The sequence below is a fragment of the Bombina bombina genome, chromosome 3 (assembly GCF_027579735.1).
Source record: "Bombina bombina isolate aBomBom1 chromosome 3, aBomBom1.pri, whole genome shotgun sequence".
NCBI lineage: Eukaryota > Metazoa > Chordata > Amphibia > Anura > Bombinatoridae > Bombina > Bombina bombina.
The window spans coordinates 743,098,724-743,117,498 of NC_069501.1; the positions used below are offsets into that span (position 1 = coordinate 743,098,724).

Consider the following 18,775-nt stretch of genomic DNA (forward strand, 5'->3'; position numbering starts at 1 on the left):
ACAAGACAAATAGTACTGCTATCTAGTGCTCTTGCCAATTTATAACTTTTGCAAAAGTGCTGCAGATGCACACACATTACTTTTCAACAAAGGATACAAAGAAAATTTGGCAATAGAAGTAAAATAGAAAGTTGTTTAAAATTTTATGCTCTATCTGAACTATGAAATTTTTTTTTTTTTTTTTTTGGGGGGGGGGGGGGGTTATGTCCCTTTAAACCATGGACAAAAGCTGTGATTTCCTTGTAAGTTAAGGATTTTTCTGTCTGATCACGGTTCGATTACCACTGAAATTAAAAAAATGGAAAAAATACACACTGCCTTGACATCAGCTTGTGGCGTTTAGGGGATCTGCTATCAATTATGGTGGGCCTACCGTGTGACCATGGGTCTTTTTTAGGATCCTTTTTATCAGAGTCTGATTATTTGACAAAGGGATAACGGCTTTTAAGCTTTATTTTTCCCCTTACACTATATTACTTATGTGAATACATTTGGACGGATTCAGCATAGGTGTGCATCGTCTTTCTTGACTGATTGACTGTTCACTTTGAGTGTTGAGACTCTGGTGAAAAGATCTGACATTGCACCCTTAAAAAAAGGACCTTGATGTGAATTCTATGTACCTCTACCAACATTTTTCACATAAGTTACACCACACGAACAAAGGCACCACGCGGGCTATTTCCCTGTTTGTTATATGTTTGTCCAAACTTAATGTTTGTAGTTTTATACAGCTTATATTATATAGGGAATGGTGCTAGATGCATAAACAATAATATTTCAAAAAACTAAGGAGATTCTCACAAGAATGAAAAGATCCCCTGTAAGTATGCACTTGTAAGCACTCTAAGCCTAGACTGTGAAGCGGTTTTTCCAGACCGGGTTGAAATAAAATATAACTTTTATTATAGATTGCTCTTAAAATAAGGGTAACACACAAATTAAAAACGTCACTAGCACTGTCATGTAATCTGGGAATCTAAATTCACTGTATGGAGGACTAAAATATATTAGTGGCCTATAGTGAATACATTTGTGCCTCCTGTATAGTACTATATGTTCTTAGCTATACTTAGATTGCTGGGTCACAAATACTGTGTGTGAATTTACTCTTTGTATCACACACAATTTGTAAGTGTATTTGGATACTCTAATGATTCTATTATATATAATGTAAGCCAGAAATGTTCCACTCCGTTCCTGCTCGCTCTGGACAATCGATACCTATTGTTCAGTCTAGGTATTCCAGTGTTACTATTGTGTGATTGTATACTATCACAATTTATTATGTGATTAAACGTTGTAAAAGAATGAGATAAGTTTCACACGTAACTCCTGTGTAGTATTTTTGCTTAGACTGTTATTAAATTTATTCAATTAGTATCGTGTATTCTCTGCTTATTTGTGAGTATTAAACAAATTGGAATTCTCAACAGAACTTTGCAAGTATTGTTCTTTTACTGATATATGAAATTCTGGGCAGTGATATTTTATTTTGAGAGCAACACTTTCACTGTGTTTCTAATATGTGTCTTCATTGAGCTGATGCTTAATGTACCTTCCACACATACAGCCTAAATGCCTGTATTTTAATTATGAGACAATATTGTCTCTGTCTTATCATTTTTCTAGTGCATTATTATGGGCTGTGTTGCAGACTTATACTCTTTGATCAGACAGGCTTGCCGCCTTTGACAAAGCCCGGAAGGGCGAAACTAGTTAGGAGTCTATGAGAGCGTTTAGGCGCTCTATTTTTAAAAGCCTAGCACCTAATGTAATCCAGAAAAAATACTATAGCTATACTTAGTTAATTTGTTGAATAGTCTGGGTTGTGCCAGACTTAGCCAGAATTAACGTTATACTAATATAGGTATTGACCGATTATATCCACTCTTTGGCCGCGCTAAAGACCAGAGTTTACACACTGCACTAAGCATTTGCTAAAAAAACAATTGGAACCGAGAGTATATCACTAGAGATACTAGTAACCTAAACAGACTGAATCACAGGTCCTTTTTGTAGCGGAGACAGACACAAGCATAAATGTAATTTATAGTGGCTTAACTGAGACTGTGTTTTCTCCCAAATTGAGACACTGCCTGATTGAGGGACAAAAGTCTGCAACACAGCCCAATATAATGCACTAAGACAACGATAACACAGAGATAATACTGTCATATAATTAAAACACAGGCATTTAGGCTGTATGTGTGTAGCGTACATCAAATATAAGCTCAATCGAGATGCATATTAGAAATAGGTTCTTTCTGTAGCAGAGACAGACACAAGCATAAATGTGATATATAGTAGCACAATTGAGACTGTGTTTTCTCCCAAATTGATACACTGTCTGATCAAAGAGTATAAGTCTGCAACACAGCCCATAATAATGCACTAGGATATTGATAATACAGAGACAATATTGTCTCATAATTAAAATACAGGCATTTAGGCTGTATGTGTGGAAGGTACATTAAGCATCAGCTCAATGAAGACACATATTAGAAACACAGTGAAAGTGTTGCTCTCAAAATAAAATATCACTGCCCAGAATTTCATATATCCGTAAAAGAACAATACTTGCAAAGTTCTGTTGAGAATTCCAATTTGTTTAATACTCACAAATAAGCAGAGAATACACGATACTAATTGAATAAATTTAATAACAGTCTAAGCAAAAATACTACACAGGAGTTACGTGTGAAACTTATCTCATTCATTTACAACGTTTAATCACATAATAAATTGTGATAGTATACAATCACACAATAGTAACACTGGAATACCTAGACTGAACAATAGGTATCGATTGTCCAGAGCGAGCAGGAACGGAGTGGAACATTTCTGGCTTACATTATATATAATAGAATCATTAGAGTATCCAAATACACTTACAAATTGTGTGTGATACAAAGAGTAAATTCACACACAGTATTTGTGACCCAGCAATCTAAGTATAGCTAAGAACATATAGTACTATACAGGAGGCACAAATTTATTCACTATAGGCCACTAATATATTTTAGTCCTCCATACAGTGAATTTAGATTCCCAGATTACATGACAGTGCTAGAGACGTTTTTAATTTGTGTGTTACCCTTATTTTAAGAGCAATCTATAATAAAAGTTATATTTTATTTCAACCCGGTCTGGAAAAACCGCTTCACAGTCTAGGCTTAGAGTGCTTACAAGTGCATACTTACAGGGGATCTTCTCATTCTTGTGAGAATCTCCTTAGTTTTTTGAAATTTTTCACATAAGATCAAGGTATTTTATTGGCTGGGTCCTGGGGTCTAATATTTACTCATAGGTTTATTTGGTAGTGTTAGTTCATGGGTCTGATGTTAGGTTTTATGTAGATTCACATATCTATTCTAGAGTATTACATTCTCTGTATTCAATTATTTCTCCTCATCATTCTTGTGTTCCCTCCCTCTTTCTTCTCTTTCCCACCTTTCCTTCTCCGTCTCCCACTTGTCTTCTGTGCCTCTTACTCTCTGGTGCTACTTTGTTTCCAAATTTATACAGAGAGAGTAGCTTGTTTTATAGAGAGTTATCACCTAGGAGCAGTCTATTTTCGGCCAGCTGTGCTTTTCATAGAGGAAACCTTTCCTGAAGGTCTGATCTCGTCATGTGAGGTCAATCCAGCTCCGAAATACCAGGCAATTCTCCTCTGAAGATGGAACATGACAACTACAGACTATCGCTCTGGCCTTTTGTGGGCCTCGTCAGTGAGGTGCAGCCATATTTCTCTAAGCACACAGGGCAAGGAGTCCACGTCTGTTTCCCCCATCACCCTTAGGGAGACCTCTCCAGGGCCATAATACAAATTTATACAAAGAGAGAAGTGCTCTACCAGGAACAAACATTGGCTCAGTATCTTGTTCTATGGCAAGTTACCACCTAGGAAAAGCCCCTTTAAGCCAAGCTGTACTTTTCACAGAGGAAAACTTTCCTGAAATATATCAGTCTGATCCCGCCGAGGAAGGTCAGTTCAGCCCTGAAATTACTACTTTAGTTCCAGCCTCTGTAAGGGCCCTATCTCAATAGGTCTTTGTGGGCCAAAGCAACATGAAACTAGCATAACAAACAATAAGCAAATAGAAAGGTGTAATATGAAGAATTTGCTTAAAGGGAGAGTTCACACCCTAGTCATCTTAAAGTCTTACCTTAGATTAAGCTGCAAATAGCCTCCTGCACTCCTTTATCATGCAGCAGGAACAGTAAAAAGTTATTTTAAAATGAATATTGCTTCTGGTCACTTTGAAATGGCTGCAAGTTCCACCTTCTGATATCACAATCTGGGCTGCATTAAAGGCTCACTATTTGGATTCACCAGAATGTCAATGCTATTCAGCAGTGCCTAGATGCATCCCAGATTGTGATGTCATCAGTGGGTGGAGTTGGTAGCCATTTCAAAGAAGCCTTAAACAATATTCATTTAAAATAACATTTTTCTGTTCCTGCTTCATGATATAAAAAAGGGGTGCAGGAGGCTATTTGAAGATAAGACTTTAAGATGACAAAAGTGCAGACTCTCCTTAAATTGAAATCCTTTTTTTTAGAATTTTATTCAAACCTTAAGCTTTAAGGTGTGCTGAGTACACTTTAGAGACTGTCCTTAGGTCCTGTGGAAAAACACATGTTGCACCCTTGATACCCTTTAGCAATACATTAATTCATCTTGCCAACAATTTTGTTGAAAATAAAGACTGCATGTTTGAAGAACTGGCGAACAATCTTTTTTCATTTCCTTTTCTAGTGTTCCTTTTCTAGTGTGATAAATATATATATATATATATGTGATCATTGTGCCTTTTTTCTTTGTTATCAAAAATATAAACTGGGACAAAATGATGAAAATGAATATTATGGGGAATATGTCAGAAGCCTAATAACCTCTTCAGTTCTGAGAATCTCTAAAAATCTTTCTTTTCACAGTCTCCCTTGCTTGCTGTTTAGCAGCGTAATGACCAGAAGCCCCTCTACATTATATATATATATATACATACACATTTACAATTAATAAATTGTTCACTCTGAATCTTCTGCATTATACATTTTATCCTTTGGACAAGATATATATATATATATATATATATATATATATATATATATATATATATATATATATATATATATATATATATATATATATATATATATATATATCTTGTCCAAAGGATAAAATGTATAATGCAGAAGATTCAGAGTGAACAATTTATTAATTGTAAATGTGTATGTTCCTACCGGACTAGGTAACTCACAAATTTAGCCCTACTAAAAGATAAAAGGATAGAAAAAATAAATATTTTGGAAATTAAATTCAAGATAATTTCTTAGGAAGCCTATTTGGATTTATGTATCTATTAAAAATTCATAATACAATTAATCTGGATATAGTTCTCAAGACTAATACATTTAATTTTTACCTTTTGGCTCCACCAGCATCAGGAGACACTATGCAGGAATTCTTCCACTCAGGGATATTTTCCCTTATCCACTGAAGAACAGCAGGCTCAGCATATAGGTTATCCACAGGAATGTCAAAGAATCCCTGAAATTAAAAGAAATACATGTTTAGATAATTAGTGTTGTGAAGAACCCTTTTATTGTTACAATGTATGTATAATCTTTACCACTTGAATATTTGCATACATTTTTCTAATGTTAGTTATTCCACCGATCATCTATAACAGTATGTCATGCTTAGATATTTGGTTGTCAGAAACAAACAAAATACCTGATTGTGCAAACAATGCTAAAGTGTAGATTTGATGAAAAACATAATTTATGTAAGAATTTACCTGATAAATACATTTCTTTCATATTGGCAAGAGTCCATGAGCTAGTGACGTATGGGATATACAATCCTACCAGGAGGGGCAAAGTTTCCCAAACCTCAAAATGCCTACAAATACACCCCACACCACACCCACAATTCAGTTTAACGAATAGCCAAGAAGTGGGGTGATAAAGAAAGGAGTAAAAAAGCATATACTTAGGAATTTGAATAATTGTGCTTTACACAAAAAAATCATAACCACCATAAAAAGGGTGGGCCTCATGGACTCTTGCCAATATGAAATAAATTAATTTATCAGGTAAATTCTTACATAAATTATGTTTTCTTTCATGTAATTGGCAAGAGTCCATGAGCTAGTGACGTATGGGATAGCAATACCCAAGATGTGGAACTCCACGCAAGAGTCACTAGAGAGGGAGAGATAAAAAATAAAGACGGACAATTCCGCTGAAAAAAATTAATCCACAACCCAAATCATAAGTTTTAATCTTATAACGGAAAAGAAAAAAACTGAAATTATAAGCAGAAGAATCAAACTGAAACAGCTGCCTGAAGAACTTTTCTACTAAAAACTGCTTCTGAAGAAGAAAAAACATCAAAATGGTAGAATTTAGTAAATGTATGCAAAAAAGTCCAAGTTGCTGCTTTACAAATCTGATCAACTGAAGCTTCATTCTTAAAAGCCCAGGAAGTAGAAACTGACCTAGTAGAATGAGCCGTAATCCTCTGAGGCAGGGATTTACCTGACTCCAAATAAGCGTGATAAATCAAAAGCTTTAACCAAGATGCCAAAGAAATGGCAGAAGCCTTCTGACCTTTCCTAGAACCAGAATAGATAACAAATAGACTAGAAGTCTTCCTGAAAACTTTAGTAGCTTCAACATAATATTTCAAAGCTCTCACCACATCCAAAGAATGTAAAGATCTTTCCAAATAATTCTTAGGATGGGGACACAAAGAAGGGACAACAATTTGCCTACTAATGTTGTTGGAATTCACAACTTTAGGTAAGAATTTAAATGAAGTCCACAAAACTGCCTTATCCTGATGAAAAATCAGAAAAGGAGACTCACAAGAAAGAGCAGATAATTCAGAAACTCTTCTAGCAGAAGAGATAGCCAAAAGAAACAATTCTTTCCAAGAAAGCAATTTAATGTCCAAAGAATGCATAGGCTCAAACGGAGGAGCCTGTAAAGCCTTCAAAACCAAATAAAGACTCCAAGGAGGAGAGATTGATTTAATGACAAGCTTGATACGAACCAAAGCCTGTACAAAACAATGAATATCAGGGAGTTTAGAAATTTTTGTGAGGAATAAAACAGAAAAAGCAGAGATTTGTCCTTTCAAGGAACTTGCAGACAAACCCTTATCCAAACCATCCTGAAGAAACAGTAAAATTCTAGGAATTCTAAAAGAATGCCAAGAGAATTTATGAGAAGAACACCATGAAATGTAAGTCTTCCAAACTCGATAATAAATCTTTCTAAAAACAGATTTACGAGCCTGCAACATAGTATTAATCACTGAGTCAGAGAAACCTCTGACTAAGCACTAAGCGTTCAATTTCCATAACTTCAAATTTAATGATTTGAGATCCTGATGGAAAAAAACGGACCTTGAGATAGAAGGTCTGGCCTTAGTGGAAGTGGCCATGGTTGGCAACTGGACATCCGAACAAGATTTGCATACCAAAACCTGTGAGCCCATGCTGGAGCCACCAGCAGCACAAACGATTGCTCCATGATGATCTTGGAAATCACTCTTGGAAGAAGAACTAGAGGCGGAAAAATATAGGCAGGTTGATAACTCTAAGGAAGTGTCAATGCATCCACTGCTTCCGCATGAGGATCCCTGGACCTGGACAGGTACCTGGGAAGTTTCTTGTTTAGATGAGATGCCATCAGATCTATTTCTGGAAGCCCCCTCATCTGAACAATTTGAAAAAAACACATCTGGGTGAAGAAACCACTCTCCCGGATCTAAAGTTTGACGACTGAGAAAATCCGCTTCCCAATTGTCTATACCTGGGATATGGGCCGCAGAAATTAGGAGCTGGATTCTGCCCAAACAAGAATCCGGGATACTTCTTTCATAGCCTGAGGACTGTGAGTCCCACCCTGATGATTGACATATGCCACAGTTGTGACATTGTCTGTCTGAAAACAAATAAACGTCTCTCTCTTCAATAGAGGCTAAAACTGTAGAGCTCTGAGAATCGCACGGAGTTCCAAAATATTGATTGGTAATCTAGCCTCTTGAGATTTCCAAACCCATTGTGCTGTCAGAGATCCCCAGACAGCTCCCAAACCTGAAAAACTTGCATCTGTTGTGATCACAGTCCAGGTTGGACGAACAAGAGAGGCCCCTTGAAGTATACAATGGTGATCTAACCACCAAGTCAGAGATAGTCGAACAATGGGATTTAAGGATATTAATTGTGATATCCTTGTATAATCCCTGCACCACTGGTTCAGCATACAAAGCTGAAGAGGTCTCATGTGAAAACGAGCAAAGGGGATCGCGTCCGATGCTGCAGTCATGAGACCTAAAACCTCCATGCACATAGCTACTGAAGGGAATTGACAGACTGAAGGTTCAGACAGGCTGCAACCAATTTCAGACGTATCTTGTCTGTTAGAGACAAAGTCATGGATACTGAATCTATCTGGAAACCTAAAAAGGTTACCCTTGTCTGAGGAATCAAATAACTTTTTGATAAATTGATCCTCCAACCATGTCTTTGAAGAAACAACACTAGTTGATTCGTGTGAGATTCTGCAGAACGTAAAGACTGAGCAAGTACCAAGATATCGTCCAAATAAGGAAACACCGCAATACCCCGCTCTCTAATTACAGAGAGTAGGGAACGAGAACCTTTGAAAAGATCCTTGGAGCTGTCCCTAGGCCAAAAGGAAGAGCAACAAATTAGTAATGCTTGTCTAGAAAAGAGAATCTCAGGAACTGATAGTGATCTGGATGAATCGGAATATGAAGATATGCATCCTGTAAGTCTATTGTGGATATATAATGCCCTTGCTGAACAAAAAGCAGAATAGTCCTTATAGTCACCATTTGAATGTTGGCACTCTTACATAAAGATTCAAGACTTTTAGATCCAGAACTGGTCTGAATGAATTTCCTTTCTTTGGGACAATGAACAGATTTGAATAAAACCCCAGACCCTGTTCCTGAAAAGGAACTGGCAAGATTACCCCAGATAACTCCAGGTCTGAAACACACTTCAGGAAAGCCTGTGCTTTCTCTGGGTTCACTGGAATGCGTGAGAGAAAGAAACTACTCACAGGCGGTCTTACTCTGAAACCTCTTCTGTACCCCTGAGAGACAATGTTCTGAATCCAATGATTTTGGACTGAATTTATCCAAACATCCTTGAAAAATTTTAATCTGCCCCCTACCAGCTGAGCTGGAATGAGGGCCGCACCTTCATGCGGACTTGGGGGCTGGTTTAGAACTCTTAAATGGCTTGGATTTATTCCAGATTGAGGAAGGCTTCCAATTGGAGACAGATTCCTTAGGGGAAGGATTAGGTTTCTGTTCCTTATTTTGTCGAAAGGAACAAAAACGGTTAGAAGCTTTAAATTTACCCTTAGATTTTTTTAACCTGAGGCAAAAAAGCTCCCTTCCCCCCAGTGACAGTTGAAATTATAGAATCCAACTGAGAACCAAATAATTTATTACCTTGGAAAGAAAGAGATAGCAATGTCGATTTAGAAGTCATATCAGCATTCCAAGATTTAATCCATAAAGCTCTTCTAGCTAAAATAGCTAAAGACATATATCTAACATCAATTCTGATGATATAAAAAATTCTGATGATACAAAAAATGGCATCACAAATGAAATTATTAGCATGTTGAATTAATTTAACAATGCTATACACATTATGATCTGATACTTGTTGCGCTTAAGTTTCCAACCAAAAAGTTGAGGCATCTGCAACATCAGCCAAAGAAATAGCAGGCCTAAGAAGATGGCCTGAACATAAATAAGATTTCCTTAGATAAGATTCAAGCTTCCTATCTAAAGGATCTGTAAAAGAAGTACTATCTTCCGTAGGAAAAGTAGTATGTTTAGCAAGAGTAGAGATGGCCCCATCAACTTTGGGGATCTTTTCCCAAAACTCCAATCTATCAGTAGGCAAAGGATACAATTTTTTAAACCTTAACCCCTTAATGACCACAATGTACCCTGTATGTCACTGGTAGTTAAGGGTTTTTTCAGGACATAATAGCACAAGTCTAGCAAGAACACACTATTAATGCACTCCCTCCAGCAGGCTTTGTGGAATAGAGCAGTCTCAACGCTGGTGGCAAAACCGTGCTATAAAACAATCAAGTCCCAAAAAAAGGCCAGCGACATACAGGGTACGTCGCTGGTCCTTAAGGGGTTAAAGAAAGAGTAAAAGAAGTACCCAGTCTATACCATTCCTTTTAAATCTTATCTGAAATAGCATCAGGAACTGGAAAAACCTCTGGAATAACTACATGAGGTTTATAAACCGAATTTAAACGTTTACTAGTTTTAGTATCAAGAGGACTAGTCTCCTCCATATCTAATGCAATCAACACTTCTTTTAATAAAGAACGAATATACTCCATTTTAAATAAATAAGAAGATTTGTCAGTGTCAATATCTGAGGCAGGATCCTCTGAATCAGACAGATCCTCATCAGAGATAGATAAATCAGTATGTTGTCAGTCAGTAGAAAATTCATCAACTCTATGAAAAGTTTTAAAAGACCTTTTACATTTATTAGAAGGCAGAATGGCAGACAAAACCTTCTGAATGGAATCAGAAATAAATTTTCTTAAATTAACAGGAATATCCTGAGCATTAGATGTTGATGGACCAACAACATGTAATTAACTACTACTGATGGAAACAATCTCTGCATGTAAGTATCATGACAACTATTACAAACCACAGCTGGAGGTACAGTTACCACAAGTTTACAACATATGCAATTAGCTTTGGTAGAACCAATATCAGGCAGCAGGATTCCAGTAGTAGATTCTGAGACAGGATCAGATTGAGACATCTTGCAGTATGTAAAAGAAAAAACAACATATAAAGCAAAATTATCAATTTCCTTATATGACTGTTTCAGGAATGGGAAAAAATGCAAACAGAATAGGCCTCTGACATAGAAAAAAAGACCAGAGGCAAAAGGAATGAGGTCTTAAATAATTAAAAAAAAAGTTTGGCGCCAACTATGATGCACCAGAAACTGAAAAACATTTTTTGGCGCCAAAAAACGTCCGGAACAAAACTCGAGCGTCATAGATGACGCAACCTCGTGAAAAACAGAATTTATGTTTACCTGATAAATTACTTTCTCCAACGGTGTGTCCGGTCCACGGCGTCATCCTTACTTGTGGGATATTCTCTTCCCCAACAGGAAATGGCAAAGAGCCCAGCAAAGCTGGTCACATGATCCCTCCTAGGCTCCGCCTACCCCAGTCATTCGACCGACGTTAAGGAGGAATATTTGCATAGGAGAAACCATATGTTACCGTGGTGACTGTAGTTAAAGAAAATAAATTATCAGACCTGATTAAAAAAACCAGGGCGGGCCGTGGACCGGACACACCGTTGGAGAAAGTAATTTATCAGGTAAACATAAATTCTGTTTTCTCCAACATAGGTGTGTCCGGTCCACGGCGTCATCCTTACTTGTGGGAACCAATACCAAAGCTTTAGGACACGGATGAAGGGAGGGAGCAAATCAGGTCACCTAAATGGAAGGCACCACGGCTTGCAAAACCTTTCTCCCAAAAATAGCCTCAGAAGAAGCAAAAGTATCAAATTTGTAAAATTTAGAAAAAGTGTGCAGTGAAGACCAAGTCGCTGCCTTACATATCTGATCAACAGAAGCCTCGTTCTTGAAGGCCCATGTGGAAGCCACAGCCCTAGTGGAGTGAGCTGTGATTCTTTCAGGAGGCTGCCGTCCGGCAGTCTCATAAGCCAATCGGATAATGCTTTTAATCCAGAAGGAGAGAGAGGTAGAAGTTGCTTTTTGACCTCTCCGTTTACCAGAATAAACAACAAACAAAGACAAAGTTTGTCTGAAATCCTTAGTAGCTGCTAAGTAAAATTTGAGAGCACGAACTACATCCAAGTTGTGCAACAAACGTTCCTTCTTTGAAACTGGATTAGGACACAAAGAAGGCACAACTATCTCCTGGTTAATGTTTTTGTTAGAAACAACTTTTGGAAGAAAACCAGGTTTAGTACGCAAAACCACCTTATCTGCATGGACCAAAAACAAAACTTTCCAAGATAATAACTTAATATCAACGGAATGTAAGGGTTCAAACGGAACCCCCTGAAGAACTGAAAGAACTAGGTTGAGACTCCAAGGAGGAGTCAAAATTTTGTAAACAGGCTTGATTCTAACCAGAGCCTGAACAAAGGCTAGAACATCTGGCACAGCTGCCAGCTTTTTGTGAAGTAACACAGACAAGGCAGAAATCTGTCCCATCAAGGAACTTGCAGATAATCCTTTTTCCAATCCTTCTCGAAGGAAGGATAGACTCTTAGGAATCTTAACCTTGTCCCAAGGGAATCCTGCAGATTCACACCAACAGATATACCAAATTATGTGGTAATTTTTCTGGTTACAGGCTTTCAGGCCTGAACAAGAGTATTAATAACAGAATCTGAGAACCCTCGCTTGATAAGATCAAGCGTTCAATCTCCAAGCAGTCAGCTGGAGTGGGTCGAACGGACCTAGAACAAGAAGGTCTCTCAAAGGTAGCTTCCATGGTGGAGCCGATGACATATTCACCAGATCTGCATACCAAGTCCTGCGTGGCCACGCAGGAGCTATCAAAATCACCGACGCCCTCTCCTGATTGATCCTGGCTACCAGCCTGGGGATGAGAGGAAACGGCGGGAACACATAAGCTAGTTTGAAGGTCCAAGGTGCTACTAGTGCATCCACTAGAGCCGCCTTGGGATCCCTGGATCTGTACCCGTAGTAAGGAACTCTGAAGTTCTGACGAGAGGCCATCAGATCCATGTCTGGAATGCCCCACGGTTGAGTGACTTGGGCAAAGATTTCCGGATGGAGTTCCCACTCCCCCGGATGCAATGTCTGACGACTCAGAAAATCCGCTTCCCAATTTTCCACTCCTGGGATGTGGATAGCAGACAGGTGGCAGGAGTGAGACTCCGCCCATAGAATGATTTTGGTCACTTCTTCCATCGCTAGGGAACTCCTTGTTCCCCCCTGATGGTTGATGTATGAACTTGGCCCTCGCTAGCTGAGGCCAAGCTTTGAGAGCATTGAATATCGCTCTCAGTTCCAGAATATTTATCGGTAGAAGAGATTCTACCCGAGACCAAAGACCCTGAGCTTTCAGGGATCCCCAGACCGCGCCCCAGCCCATCAGACTGGCGTCGGTCGTGACAATGACCCACTCTGGTCTGCGGAAGGTCATCCCTTGTGACAGGTTGTCCAGGGACAGCCACCAACGGAATGAGTCTCTGGTCCTCTGATTTACTTGTATCTTCGGAGACAAGTCTGAATAGTCCCCATTCCACTGACTGAGCATGAACAGTTGTAATGGTCTTAGATGAATGCGCACAAAAGGAACTATGTCCATTGCCGCTACCATCAAACCTATCACTTCCATGCACTGCGCTATGGAAGGAAGAGGAACGGAATGAAGTATCCGACAAGAGTCTAGAAGTTTTGTTTTTCTGGCTTCTGTCAGAAAAATCCTCATTTCTAAGGAGTCTATTATAGTTCCCAAGAAGGGAACCCTCGTTGACGGAGATAGAGAACTCTTTTCCACGTTCACTTTCCATCCGTGAGATCTGAGAAAGGCCAGGACAATGTCCGTGTGAGCCTTTACTTGAGGAAGGGACGACGCTCGAATCAGAATGTCGTCCAAGTAAGGTACTACAGCAATGTCCCTTGGTCTTAGCACCGCCAGAAGGGACCCTAGTACCTATGAGAAAATCCTAGGAGCAGTGGCTAATCCGAAAGAAAATGCCACGAACTGGAAATGCTTGTCCAGGAATGCAAACCTTAGGAACCGATGATGTTCCTTGTGGATAGGAATATGTAGATACGCATCCTTGAAATCCACCTTGGTCATGAATTGACCTTCCTGGATGGAAGGAAGAAGTGTTCGAATGGTTTCCATCTTGAACGATGGAACCTTGAGAAACTTGTTCAAGATCTTGAGATCTAAGATTGGTCTGAACGTTCCCTCTTTTTTGGGAACTATGAACAGATTGGAGTAGAACCCCATCCCTTGTTCTCCTAATGGAACAGGATGAATCACTCCCATTTTTAGCAGGTCTTCTACCCAATGTAAGAATGCCTGTCTTCTTATGTGGACTGAAGACAACTGAGACCTGTGGAACCTCCCCCTTGGAGGAAGCCCCTTGAACTCCAGAGAATAACCTTGGGAGACTATTTCTAGCGCCCAAGGATCCAGAACATCTCTTTCCCAAGCCTGAGCGAAGAGAGAGAGTCTGCCCCCCACCAGATCCGGTCCCGGATCGGGGGCCCGCATTTCATGCTGTCTTGGTAGCAGTGGCAGGTTTCCTGGCCTGCTTTCCTTTGCTCCAGCCTTGCATAGGTCTCCAGGCTGGATTGGCTTGAGAAGTATTACCTTCCTGCTTAGAGGACGTAGCCCTTGGGGCTGATCCGTTTCTGCGAAAGGGACGAAACTTAGGTTTATTTTTGGTCTTGAAAAGACCTATCCTGAGGAAGGGCGTGGCCCTTGCCCCCAGTGATATCAGAGATAATCTCTTTCAAGTCAGGGCCAAAGAGTGTTTTCCCCTTGAAAGGAATGTCAAGCAATTTGTTCTTGGAAGACGCATCCGCTGCCCAAGATTTTAACCAAAGCGCTCTGCGCCACAATAGCAAACCCAGAATTTTTTCGCCGCTAACCTAGCCAATTGCAAGGTGGCGTCTAGGGTGAAAGAATTAGCCAATTTAAGAGCACGAATTCTGTCCATAATCTCCTCATAAGAAGAAGAATTACTAATAATCGCCTTTCCTAGCTCATCAAACTAGAAACACGCGGCTGCAGTGACAGGGACAATGCATGCAATTGGTTGTAGAAGGGAACCTTGCTGAACAAACATCTTTAGCAGACCCTCTAATTTTTTATCCATAGGATCTTGGAAAGCACAACTATCTTCTATGGGTATAGTGGCGCGCTTGTGTAGAGTAGAAACCGCCCCCTCGACCTTGGGGACTGTCTGCCATCAGTCCTTTCTGGGGTCGACTATAGGAAAACAATTTTATAAATATGGGGGGAGGTACTAAAGGTATACCGGGCCTGTCCCATTCTTTACTAACAATGTACGCCACCCGCTTGGATATAGGAAAAGCTTCGGGGGGCCCCGGGGCCTCTAAGAACTTTTCCATTTTACATAGTGGTTCTGGAATGACAGATAATCACAATCATCCAAATTGGATAACACCTCCTTAAGCAGAGCGCGGAGATGTTCCAACTTAAATTTAAAAGTAATCACATCAGGTTCAGCTTGTTGAGAAATGTTTCCTGAATCTGAAATTTCTCCCTCAGACAAAACCTCCCTGGCCCCCTCAGACTGGTGTAGGGGCCCTTCAGAAACCATATCATCAGCGTTCTCATGCTCTACAGAATTTTCTAAAACAGAGCAGTCGCGCTTTCGCTGATAAGTGGGCATATTGGCTAAAATGTCTTTGATAGAATTATCCATTACAGCCGTTAAATGTTGCATAGTAAGGAGTATTGGCGCACTAGATGTACTAGGGGCCTCCTGTATGGGCAAGACTGGTGTAGAAGAAGGAGGGGATGATGCAGTACCATGCTTACTCCCCTCACTTGAGGAATCATCTTGGGCATCATTTTTACTAAAAAAATTTTTATGACATAAAATACATATAGTTAAATGAGAAGGAACCTTGGTTTCCCCACAGTCAGAACACAATCTATCTGGTAGTTCAGACATGTTAAACAGGCATAAACTTGATAACAAAGCACAAAAAACGTTTTAAAATAAAACCGTTACTGTCACTTTAAATTTTAAACTAAACACACTTTATTATTGCAATTGCGAAAAAGTATGAAGGAATTGTTCAAAATTCACCAAAATTTCACCACAGTGTCTTAAAGCCTTAAAAGTATTGCACACCAAATTTGGAAGCTTTAACCCTTAAAATAACGGAACCGGAGCCGTTTTTATATTTAACCCCTTTACAGTCCCTGGAATCTGCTTTGCTGAGACCCAACCAAGCCCAAAGGGGAATACGATACCAAATGATGCCTTCAGAAAGACTTTTCTATGTATCAGAGCTCCACACACATGCAGCTGCATGCCATGCTGTCCTCAAAAACAAGTGCGCCATACCGGCGCGAAAATGAGGCTCTGACTATGATTAGGGAAAGCCCCTAAAGAATAAGGTGTCTAAAACAGTGCCTGCCGATATAATCATATCAAAATACCCAGAATAAATGATTCCTCAAGGCTAAATATGTGTTAATAATGAATCGATTTAGCCCAGAAAAAGTCTACAGTCTTAATAAGCCCTTGTGAAGCCCTTATTTACTATCTTAATAAACATGGCTTACCGGATCCCATAGGGAAAATGACAGCTTCCAGCATTACATCGTCTTGTTAGAATGTGTCATACCTCAAGCAGTAAGAGACTGCACACTGTTCCCCCAACTGAAGTTAATTGCTCTCAACAGTCCTGTGTGGAACAGCCATGGATTTTAGTTACGGTGCTAAAATCATTTTCCTCATACAAACAGAAATCTTCATCTCTTTTCTGTTTCTGAGTAAATAGTACATACCAGCACTATTTTAAAATAACAAACTCTTGATTGAATAATAAAAACTACAGTTAAACACTAAAAAACTCTAAGCCATCTCCGTGGAGATGTTGCCTGTACAACGGCAAAGAGAATGACTGGGGTAGGCGGAGCCTAGGAGGGATCATGTGACCAGCTTTGCTGGGCTCTTTGCCATTTCCTGTTGGGGAAGAGAATATCCCACAAGTAAGGATGACGCCGTGGACCGGACACACCTATGTTGGAGAAAACTCGGCGCCAACTAAGACACCAGAAATGACAATTTTGAGTCAACGTAATTTTCGCGCCAAAAAAATCTCACGCCAAGAATGACGCAATAAATTATAGCATTTTGCGCTCTCGCAAGCCTAATACAGCCCGCAATTTAGAAAGAGTCAATTTGAAAACCTCAGGTAAGAAAAGGAAATTTATGCTTACCTGATAAATTTATTTCTTTTACGATATGACGAGTCCACGGATTTCATCCTTGCTTATGGGATTAAGCCTCCTGTTTAGCAGGAAGTGGCAAAGAGCACCACAGCAGAGCTGTATATATAGCTCCTCCCTTCCCTCCCACTCCAGTCATTCGACTGAAGTTAGGAAGAGAAAGGAAAAGCCAAAAGGTGCAGAGGTGACTGAATTTTAACAAAAATAATTACCCGTCTTAGAAATGAGAGGGCGGGCCATGGACTCGTCATATCGTAAAAGAAATAAATTTATCATCAGGTAAGCATAAATTTCCTTTTCTTTAACAAGATATGACGAGTCCACGGATTTCATCCTTACTTATGTGATACAATACCAAAGCTATAGGACACGGATGACAGGGAGGGACAAGACAGGAACCTAAACGGAAGGCACCACTGCTTTAAGAACCTCTCTCCCAAAAACAGCTTCAGAAGAAGCAAAAGTATCAAATTTGGAAAATTTGGAAAAAGTGTGAAGAGACGACCAAGTTGCAGCCTTGCAAATCTGTTCAACAGAAGCATCGTTTTTAAATGCCCATGAGGAATCCACAGCCCTAGTAGAATGAGCCATAATTCTTTCAGGAGGCTGCTGTCCAGCAGTCTCATATGCCAGACGGATGATACTCCTCAGCCAAAAAGAAAGACGTAGCCGTAGCTTTCTGGCCCCTACGCTTTCCAGAAACAACAAATAATGAAGATGATTGACGAAATTTCTTAGTCGCCTGCAAGTAAAACATCAGGGCACGGACCACGTCCAAATTATGCAACAGTCGCTCCTTCTTAGGAGGATTAGGACATAATGAAGGAACAACAATTTCCTGATTAATATTCTTATTTGAAACAACCTTAGGAAGAAAACCAGGTTTGGTACGTAAAACCACCTTATCAGAATGGAAGATAAGATAAGGTGAGTCACATTGTAATGCTGAAAGCTCAGAATCTCTGAGAGCAGAAGAAATAGCAACCAAAAATAAAACCTTCCAAGATAAAAACTTAATATCTATGGAATGCATGGGTTCAAACGGAACCCCTTGAAGAACATTAAGAACTAAATTCAAACTCCAGGGTGGAGCAATTGGTCTAAACACAGGCTTGATTCTGGTCAGAGCCTGACAAAAGGATTGAACATCTGAAACATCTGCCAAATGTTTGCGTAGTAAAATTGACAAAGAAGAGATTTGTCCCTTTAAGGAACTTGCTGATAACCCTTTCTCCAATCCTTCTTGGAGAAAAGATAGAATCCTGGGAATCCTAACTCTACTCCATGAGTAGCCCTTGGATTCGCACCAATAAAGATATTTACGCCATATCTTATGGTAGATATTTCTAGTAACAGGCTTACGTGCCTGAATCAAAGTATCAATGACCGAATCAGAGAACTCACGCTTAGATAAAATCAAGCGTTCAATCTCCAAGCAGTCAGTTGCAGAGAAACTAGATTCGGATGTTGAAAGGGTCCCTGAATGAGAAGGTCCTGCCTCAATGGAAGCTTCCAAGGCGGCAGAGAGGACATGTCCACTAGATCGGCATACCAAGTCCTGCGACGCCATGCAGGCGCGATTAGGATTACTGAAGCCCTCTCCTGTTTGATCCGAGCAATCACTCGGGGAAGGAGAGCAAACGGTGGAAACACATAAGCTAGGTTGAACGACCAAGGCACTGCCAAGGCATCTATCAGT

At 39.7% G+C, this 18,775-nt stretch overlaps 1 protein-coding gene across 1 annotated transcript in view; it reads right to left on the reverse strand.

Annotated features, from left to right (window-relative positions):
- PRPS2 (phosphoribosyl pyrophosphate synthetase 2) overlaps positions 1–18,775 on the reverse strand; it is a 386,813-nt gene that overhangs the window by 49,776 nt on the left and 318,262 nt on the right. Inside the window, exon 4 of the mRNA XM_053707587.1 lies at positions 5,433–5,557. Within this exon, the coding sequence (XP_053563562.1) occupies positions 5,433–5,557 (125 nt within the window). The remainder of the gene's footprint in view (positions 1–5,432; positions 5,558–18,775) is intronic.